Source organism: Typopeltis vanoorti, chromosome 19 (genome assembly GCF_054136105.1).
Source record: "Typopeltis vanoorti isolate ZY-2024b chromosome 19, IOZ_Tvanoo_1.0, whole genome shotgun sequence".
Taxonomy (NCBI): domain Eukaryota; kingdom Metazoa; phylum Arthropoda; class Arachnida; order Uropygi; family Thelyphonidae; genus Typopeltis; species Typopeltis vanoorti.
This window is the reverse complement of record NC_143567.1, coordinates 93,169,732-93,179,868: the sequence shown is the minus strand read 5'-3', so window position 1 is coordinate 93,179,868 and position 10,137 is coordinate 93,169,732. Positions and strand designations below refer to the sequence as shown.

At 32.3% G+C, this 10,137-nt stretch overlaps 1 protein-coding gene across 1 annotated transcript; it reads right to left on the bottom strand.

Moving 5' to 3' along the window:
* Positions 1–641: 641 nt before the first annotated feature.
* On the bottom strand, positions 642–9,874 carry LOC150096353 (cytochrome P450 3A29-like). The gene is made up of 2 exons (XM_090409411.1): positions 9,645–9,874; positions 642–2,501 (listed from the first exon to the last, which is right to left on the bottom strand). Exon 2 carries the CDS (start codon positions 2,486–2,488, stop codon positions 947–949), a length of 1,542 nt encoding a protein of 513 aa, XP_090265537.1. The 5' UTR covers positions 2,489–2,501; positions 9,645–9,874; the 3' UTR covers positions 642–946.
* Between the last annotated feature and the right edge of the window lie 263 nt (positions 9,875–10,137).

Here is a 10,137-nt window from a genome sequence, read left to right as displayed (position 1 = left end):
GAACAGTAGCATTCTCGTCTAAGAAACAGCCGTCACCTGCTGGATAAAAAATCACCATTTCAGGATGGACTTGATCGGCGACGATGTTCAGAATTCCTTGGACGACCACCTTCCAGCAATATTAGAGAAACCGTTCCGTACCAACAGAACGTGCCCCATACTATGATACCAATATCAGAACATAGTTATTTTTACATGGCAAGCTGAGTTCTTTGCTTCATGGGATTCCAGCCAAGCTCTCCGCCTTCCAGCAGTGCATAACAAGGTTTCACTGTTCTTCATTGGACTAGAAGAATTTTTTCCAGTGTCCCGTCACGGTGTTCCTGACACCAGTGTAGAGGAATTTTCCCACTCTTTGCAGAAATCTGTGGTTTCAGTATAGGGACGCAACTGTATATATATTCATCAATTCAGTTCTCAGAGTTCGGTGAGATATCGGTTGAGAATAACTTCCATTAAATGATTGTCAGTTTACACCTTTCATGGATGGCATTCATATTAAGCATTACCATTGATTATGCTACAGCAGTTTAAATGATAAACTTGACATTAAAGCAACAATAACACTTTTAATGCTATTTAATCAACATATGCAATTTTATCGTTGTTGAAATAGCAGCAATAATTTTAGAATCAATGCTAAAGCTACGGCTATAATTTTATTGATGTTGCTTAAGCTACAGCCGCAATGATTTCCTTGCTTAAACCGCAGCTATTATTGATGTTAAAGTAACTCAGACTATGCACTTTTTATTACATAATTGTCCTGACTACAAACAGAGACTGATTACTTCAGACTGTCTAAAAATTAGTTTGTTTGTTTGTTTTTCATTCGTTTTTGGAGCTGAATTATTTCTTCATAAAGCATTAATATTATAATGAATTATAAAGTTCTTAGAGAACTTCGGTGTGAATTTGCATTGAAATGTAACTTTTGTGTTTATTATTATGTTCTAGGTAGTACTTTTAAGTAGACACCATTAGCTGGACTTACAACAATCACAAACAAACAAGTTAAATGAATGGACTCATCGGTTTTCTCGCATGCGACTAATTTGAAGCTTCGAATAAGTCTTGCTAAAACTAGTTTAGCTTCTAACAGAGCAAATCTTCTTCCAATACAGTTACGTGGACCAGCACCAAAAGGCATAAATGCTATCGGATTGATTTTAGCTTTGTTTTCGGGTGAGAATCTGTCAGGATTAAAAGTCCAGGGATCAGGCCAAATGTTTGGGTCGTGATGAATGTCCCATACTGGTGCAACTATAGAGACTCCTTTCGGAATTATTTGTCCGTGGATAGTAATATCTTTTGCGCATTCACGCTCAACGAAACTTGCCAATGGTGGATAAAGCCTAAGCGTTTCATTAAGAACTTGATCCAGATATTGTAAGTTCTGCACATCATCGTACGTTGGGGTTACGCCATCAGGAAAGTGGCTAGCCAACTCTTGATAAAGTTTTTCTTGAATATCAGGGTGCTTAATCAACATATATGACGTAAATGCAAGAGCTGTTGATGTTGTTTCATACCCTGCCAGAAGAAAAATAAGAGCGTTAGAAATAATGTCTTGATCGGTGAGAGAGTACTTATTTCCATCAGAGTCGTCTGGAAGATCATTTTCTGAAACGGAATCTAACATTAACTGAAGAAAGTCTATTCCGTGCTGTAAAGAATTATTTCGCCTGTATCGAATAACTTGTTTCAGATTAGATAAAATCGTCGATATCATTCTTCCATTTTTCGTGAACTTTTGGAGTACTAAGAGAACTTTTGTAATTATAGGAAACATTGTAGCAACGTCAAGGATAAAACTGTTACCTGTGTTCACACAATCTCTTATTGCAATAAAGAAGGGATCGTTTATATTTTGTTGACATTTGACTTTCATTGCAAAGGCACTCTCAGCAATTATATCCAGCGTTAAAGTTTTTAACATCAAGTGAATATCAAACACGTCATTGCTCTGCGACTTCAATTTAATACAATGCATGAAAATATCAATTTTTTTATTCATAATCAGCGTCAGATATTTGATTTTGCTAGTAGTAAATGTCGGAGATAAAGCTTTTCGGACATTTTTCCATTTCTTATTTCGGAGAAATACTAATGACTGGGCACTATCATTATCCACTGGAAAAAAATTTGGCTTATTGACGAAATTATGTGCGTCAGTGATCAAAACAGATTTTAAAATGTCCAGATCTTTTATATATAGACGTGGGTTAGCTCCTATATAGAAACCGTAAATATTTCCATATTTCTTATGCCACTCAGACATTGCATGGTTTGGTGTATCAGCTTTATGCAGTTCATGCATATTACCTGAAAAGAAATTTGGTTCTGGTCCAGGAATTCCATAGTTTTTAAAGATTTGTAGAATCCGATGCTGTTGGGCTATCCATTTTAATATGTGAATTAATAATATAGACAGTAATGCGATTCCCATGCAGCAAGTGACACTCTTTTGGACTAAAAGGAAATCCATTCTTCAAGTTAACCTGCAAGTAACAAAAGGAATTCATTAGTGAATCAAACAAGTAATATTGTTATTAATTGCGCAGCACTTATTTGGAAATTTCAAATTTATATATGCTTTTTGATGTCGAATCATTCAGCTAAATTCACGTTTTTACTTCATTCACTTTTTTACTTCTTTTAAGTATTCTGTGTGTGTGTGTGTGTGTGTGTGTGTGTGTGTGTGTTTCTGGCGGTTTCTACTCTGGCGGTTTGCCAAGCTTGGAGCATTTAACTAGGAGACATGCACTTTGCATTTTATAATAATCAATTAAAAGCGAGATAAAAGACATGATTTGTTAACATTTTGTATACAAAATTCACAAGATGAGAGGCTGTTCAAAAGGATAACAAAGATTAATATTAACATTAACTAATGAAAGAATTTGTTTTGTGTATGCGTAAGATTGTATTAGAGCTGTGAATTGATAGTGACTCGCCACTTAGCGTATTGTGATAGATTTAGAATAAATGGAGATTTGCTATGGAAATTTTGATGAGTAGTGACTGTATTAATGTATATCTAAAATGCACACAGCATCAACTGTAGACTTAATAGTAGGGAATGTTCACTCATGAACTAAGGTAACACACAATAATTCTTTAACTTGAAGTTTTATATGCACAGTTGCCCATTCCTCCGGCATTCAATTAATCCTTTAGGCACTATAATTCTTAACACCGCTATCGTTAAACTCAACTTTGTTGCCTCTAATTATTCTCTAGTTACTCCGTGCTATGCTTCAAGTTTCCTTGAAAGGTCGGCCCTGAAATTAAATCTCAACTAGAGTATCGCTAGTCATTCAGTAGTCACTCAGCTATCTTCCGTTGCTTTATTTGTTATTCTGAAACTGATTAGCTAACCGCTTCTCTACTATTAGACTTTAATTAGCTACTTGAGTGACTCGCCGACTTGCTATTATCGCACTCTGATTCCCCGAATCAATCTCCCTTTTGATTCCTTCTCCGAATTGCGAATTAGAATATCCTCTCTTTTTTCAGCGTTCCTCGCTTATATATCCCCTCTTCCTGCCTAGATTGTTCTCATGCTCTCTTTAACTAAAATCCTTTTCAGTAAACTTCCAACATTCTCCCTCACGCTCTGTTCCAAACTCGTGCAAGCTCTCTAACATACATTTCCATGACAACAAAACAAAATATAATAAAATTGAGGCATTGCATGACATTATACCTCTACAAGCAGGAACAAATAAAGAATATTTACATTTCAATTAATACGCAGTTAAATGTTAAATACAAACTCCTATAATATTAACATAGCAATAAATAAAATAAACTTAATTATATTTTAATACAGAGTCTTTTCACTATCAATACATATCCTTGCTTAAATAATTAAATAAACTTAAAGGCAGTTATATGAATATTAATTTATAAACAAGTGATTTACATTAAATAATTACAAGTCTAGCTTATGTGAAGGAAGATCATGTTGGATTCTGAAGCAAATAATAATTACTCCAATCTCTATATATTTAGAATCCAACGTTAATTTATTTTAATGTCGCTTTTATTTATGAATATTAATAGATATATTTATTCAGCTGGCTAGCCACATACCACATCTGCTTATACTGTTTGCTATTTTCAGATTTAACCTACTATCTTTACTAAAGCTGTGGCTAAATAGCAGAAATATTTTACATGTTCTATAGGATTTCCATTCCGAATGCAGCTGAAGTTTTCCATGTTCCTGGCTATTTTCACGGTTTTCGTCTTTTTATTGCTGATTTTCATGCCAAATGTGTTATTGCTGTTATTCAATCTATTAAGAGAATCTTCGAAACTTGCACTAGATGTGTTTATAGATGGATCCAAAATCAATAATAGCCGTTATCACAGACATTTTATAAACTTGGTACTAAGTTCGGTACCAAACCATTTCGGTAAATGCTAGCATTTTCCAACACCAATAGGTAAACATTACATTATAATAATTTATCTTTGTCAATTTAAATCTCAAAACATAATGTCCAGAATAACATTAAACATAACTGCTTTATTACTTTTTTACATTTAATTAATGTATTATAAGAAACTATTCATGAAATAAAGGTAACAATTTAATTTAATTCAACATATCAAATCATAATTAAACTTATTTGTTACAGCAAGTTTGACTGTTGTGACATTCGGAGTTACAAAGTAAATTGGCTGATTTGCACAAACACTTCTTCGTGGTACACTTCTTTGAACAGTTGCATTCTTGGAATCCTTGTTCACCAACTAAAGAAAGCTTTTTTACCACTTCACGTGTACTTATTTCTTCCTTTCCAACTTCTTCGATGCTTAAAAATTTTTTTGCACAAGGATGAATTGGCTTCTTGTGTACAACGCTTTTAGGTTACCCAATTTAGTACCAAGTTCATAAAATTCTCCGCCTTTAATGTCAGTGATGACGGCTCTTATTGGTTTTGGATCCATCTTCGCTCTCTATCAATATCTGGTATTTTTATTCTAACATTTCGTCCGCGAGTAGGTTTTTGGTACCTAACCCAAAATCAACTGATTCTAGATCGTAGCCGCTCACACCTGTCTGTACTCGCACTGTACTCGGGCTTTTACCAATTGGTATTGGTAAAAGCCCCGAAATGGAAGCGTTTACAAACCTTTTCGGATTTTTACCACCTCACTATGGTAAATGCTAGGATTTACCGGTAAAACCTAGGATTTGCCAATTTTCAGGCTTTTAGAGTAACATATGTATACATTTGACAGAGATTATTATCATTCAGGCGCTATTTATATTTATACAAACGCATTGCAGTCTGTGCAAAGATCTCAGTATTCAGTGGTATTTGAATAATAGTAATGTTAATAACAACTATCATAATGGTGAATATGAAGATTAGTTAATATGTGTTGAGGCGGGCTAATCCGACTTACTTCGAAGCTACGGAGAGCATTTTTGATGGGAGTGCGATTGCCAAAAACTATTTGTATTGATTGATACTTTTCTTGGTCGGAATGTAGGCATTGGATGCTGTTGTTCTATGATTTGTATAGCTTATATTGGGCGTAATCTGCTATATTAACTTTGTTGATCATATACCACAATAATAATAATAATAATAATTGTTATTATTATTCAGACCAAATTTAATAAAAGGGAAAAAACGGAAGATATGGGAGGATACAATCAAAGAAACAATCAAAATGAGGAAAAAAAGCCTATCATAAATGATTAAGTAGTAAAAGATTAGAAGATGAAATAGAATATAAAAGATTAAGAGCCATAGTTAAAAGAGAAGTCAGAAAAAGACATAGAGAATCCTGGAACAAATTTGTTTCTAATTTAGAACATGATTTTTATAAAATAAGACCCAATGTATGAAAGATTTTGAAACACTTAAATACAGATACTAAGGAAAACATAAAATTAAACACCGAATTGAAATTAGAAGAATTCCTGAATTTCTATACAGAATTGTGGACAGATAAATATTAAAAAAAAAAAAACTGGCAAACATTTCATGAAAATGAAAAGGAAATAACTAAAGAAGAATTAAAATCAGCCTGATAGAAACAAGAAGCTGGAAATCATCCGGAGAAGATAAACTAGGTTCAGAACTATATAAATATTCAGGAACAAGATTCAAAGAAAGACTCTTATTATTTTTAAATAAAATCTATTCAACTGGTAACCCCCCAATAGAATGGAAAAAAAGCAATTGTGATTCCTATCTTTAAAAATAGTAGTAGAGATGACCCTAAAAACTATAGAGGCAATAAGTATACTAAATTTCTGTTACAAAATATATAGCAGAATTTGAAATAACAAACTAATAAAATATTCTGAAAACTTTATTTTAAAAGTACAGAATTGATTTAGAAAAGGACGATCATGTATAGACCCGGCCTTCTGCTTAAAAGTAATAATAAAGAAAATAAGATAATGCAATTTAGAAACAGGTATAATATTTATTGACTTTGAAAAAGCATTCCACAAAGTTAAAAGAAGCATTTTATTTAACATAATAATATACCAAATAACAAATACCAAATAATATCCTGAAAGCTATCATAAGTGTATATATGGAAATAATCAAATACAAATAAGATTAAATGATGAGCTATTATACGAGAGAGATAAACCAAGGAGTCCGACACGGATGTCCCCTCTCAGCAATGCAATTCTTTTTAATATTTACCTAAATGAAATAATAATAAAATGGAATAAAATATTTTATTACATTTTATAAAACAAATTTATTAATACTTAAATGATGACCAAATAATAATTACAAATTCTGAAGATAACTTACAGAAAGCTATTTTAAATCTAAATGAGATTGCCAAAGATTATGGTATGATAATATCAACAGAAAAATCAAAAACTGTTTCCTTTAAAAGACAAGATACAGTAAGAACTAAAATAGTAATAGATATCAAGATTTTAGAACAGTTGAATTTATTTAACTACCTAGGTTATATGATTACATATGAAAATGAAAAAAGATATAATCCTCAAAATTGAAAAATATTAAAAAAAAACACAGGTAATTGATTTTGTAATTAACTCTCTATATAAGCCAAACGTAGTTCAAAAACAAGCCAGATTAAAAGTATACAATGCATTATCCCTACCAGTCCTATTGTATGGAAGTGAAATCTGGATAATAAAACAAAAAGACAAACAAAGATTAATAACAGCAGAAATGAAGTTTATGAGAAAAACTGCAAAGTATACTCTATTTGATCACCAAAGAAATGAAGAAATTATGAAAGAATTAATCCAAGAACCAGTAATAGAAAAAATTGAAAAGTATAAACATAAATGGATGGAACACGTTCAAAGAATGAAAACAGAAAGATTACCAAAACAAGCCTTAAAGTACAAGCCATTAGGAAAAAGAAAACCAGGACGTCCTCTTGAACGATTCAACGATGACTTCTAAGGTCGGAACAGGCCACTCTAGGCTTAAATCCTTGATAGGCATGAAGATGATTATATTTCAGTAGAGATCCTGTGCAACATTTTACTTTTAAATGCTCACAGACATATCGTGTGATCACGTTTTTGGGTCTGTGTATGTGTGTTAACGAATGAGAGTAGCAAACTGCCTAAGATGACAAGACATGGAAATAATCATCACAGACGATCATAAAAAAAACGATTGGATGAATTTGATCATTATAACTGCGACTGAAATACAGGTCGCATTCTCTTAAAGTTATTTTACTAGAATTTACGTATAATACGAAATTTCATTGAATTAATCATTTATTCAGACTGAAGATATTACTTTGTGTTTTCGAAACTTTTTTTCCAATACAAAGGTCCGTTTAAAACCAATAATGAAATGGGTGGATAAAATTTTTTATAAATTTTTGAAACTTAAATATAATTTTTTTGAAAAATTAAATGTTTGTAATGAGTTTGTAAATGAGCCTGTGTAGCTCAGTGGATGTGGCGTTTGCACACCACCGCACTAGGCCGCACGAAGGAAGTCTTGGTTTCGAGTCTAGTCGGCGACTAGAGGAAATTTTTCTAAAGCCTTTTTTCGACCGGTTCCCGAGTTAGTCGATCTCTGGCATGGGCAAGCAGGTTTTTCCTCCCGGAAACTCGGGTTTTTCGTCCTGTAAACTCAAGAAAATCGACCGTAGAACCCACATTATTTCAGACATTAAATATATCGCGGACATATAATTATTAATTAATGTAATTTATAAATTACATTCGGCATAAATTACGATAGTAATTTATGCCGAATATAAGTTTCTGACATAATACTGTGCAGTACTTAAAAATATTTCGTCCTCTCAAGGTTTCTGCCCAGTCAGTGATGAGAAACAACAGTTCGAATCTGCTGTCATGTCTTGATCAAAAGCTTTATCAAAGACTAATAAAAGGTGAGCATACGGACTCCTGGGCAGAGTTCATGTTAAATAGTGCAATACATGGTCGACTCACTCCAATGCCGCAGGTTAGTGTCAATTTCAACTAATTGGCTACGAAATAAATATAGATGCTTAATCTCCTTTATTTCGGTGATGTCGTTAGGTTTTATTATTATTAGATTTGTTAAAATGCAAAATAGAATAACTGGCTACCTTCATTTTTAACAATGTGCATAATAATTATAACTTTCCCAATTTCGAGATGTCCTCTTCAGTACCTCTCGTACTGTGCTAAATTATTTATTGTTTGATAATGAATGTAAAATTAATTTCTGGAATTTTAATAGTTGGCGATCTCGGTCTTCTGCTGCATTTAACAGATTTTCATTTGTCATTCCATTTTTATTTTTATTTTTTTTCTCTTTAATTGTACTCACTGAAATGATCCTGAAAGAAAACTGAAAATTCTGCTCTCTCATCAAGTGATTTATTTTTTTTTCCTTAGTGAATTCAATATCTTAATTACTAATAGTTATTCATAATATTGATAAACGCAACAACATCAACTGTCCTATCAAGGATTATCCCCATATAGGAAGTTGACTCTTTTGATGTACGAAAAACCTGAACTTCGTGGAGAAAAAACGCAACACTTTCGTATGAAATCAGTTACCTTACCATTTGATTCAAAACACCTGATAAAAGTTTCTTACCTCTTAGACGAGATTCGATCCAACCAAAGCCTTTCCATTATTAATGCTTGCTAATTAGAATAATAGGATATACCAGATGTTATGCGTTTTATGGCAGTGTATAATTTGAATAATTTTGAATAGGAAAGCGTTATGAGACACTCTTAACAGATGTTGAATAAAAGCTAAACGTTGTTCTAATTAAAGGTTGTTTTGGGAACCACAAAATGTTTTCTTTAAGACCGCATAAAATATAGTCTTATGTTTTTATGATATTGTAGTTTGTTTAACAGATCTTTAATATAGAAGTAGCATTTCTTTACGAAATGAGTTGATATAGGTACTTGTTACCTAGCCATGTCCTAATACTCAAATCGGTATGCGATAGCTGTTATTGAAACATTAATTAGCAGATTATTTATTTCTTTATTATTATGCACGAGTGTGCTTTATCATTTTACTTAGTAACCAAGGCTACGGAATCATCTTAAAATGTTCTTGTTTAGATTTAATCAGTTTAAACTTTAATCTAAATCTACTTTGATTAAAGTTTGATTCAGAATAAATACTCACTGGTGGGGAGAATTCAGATTTTCTGGTACGATGTGGATAATCTTAATGATTCCTATTCAGAGTATGAATTATCCTTTTTTCCTACAATATAATGTTCCTCAAAAAAGAAGAGAGATGATCTTTAAAAAACGTTTCGCTGTTTAGTTTTCAATAAAAAATATACACGACAATTTTATAAATCTTTATAAAAAAAAACAACAAGGGATGTTAGAATTTAAAATAATGAAAACTCTACATCTACCTTCGAGTACTTATTAAGCTTGCCACTTGCGCCGACGCGAACTGTAGAAAACTTTACGTAAGATTTAATATCAGTTACATAGAAATCCAGAATGGTCAGTTCGATTACATAATCGAGCCAATAGCTGTTCACGCGACAGTTTTATAAATACATAGTTACCAGATAAGAAAGTTTACCTTGACACTCATTCACAATGATGTCTGAGACTGCGTAAATCCTATTGGACTAGAAGGTATAAGTAACTTGTTTTGT

Coding starts and splice junctions, on each gene's coding strand:
- LOC150096353 (XM_090409411.1), bottom strand. CDS start 2,488: ATGGATTTCCTTTTAGTCCAAAAGAGTGTCACTTGCTGCATGGGAATC.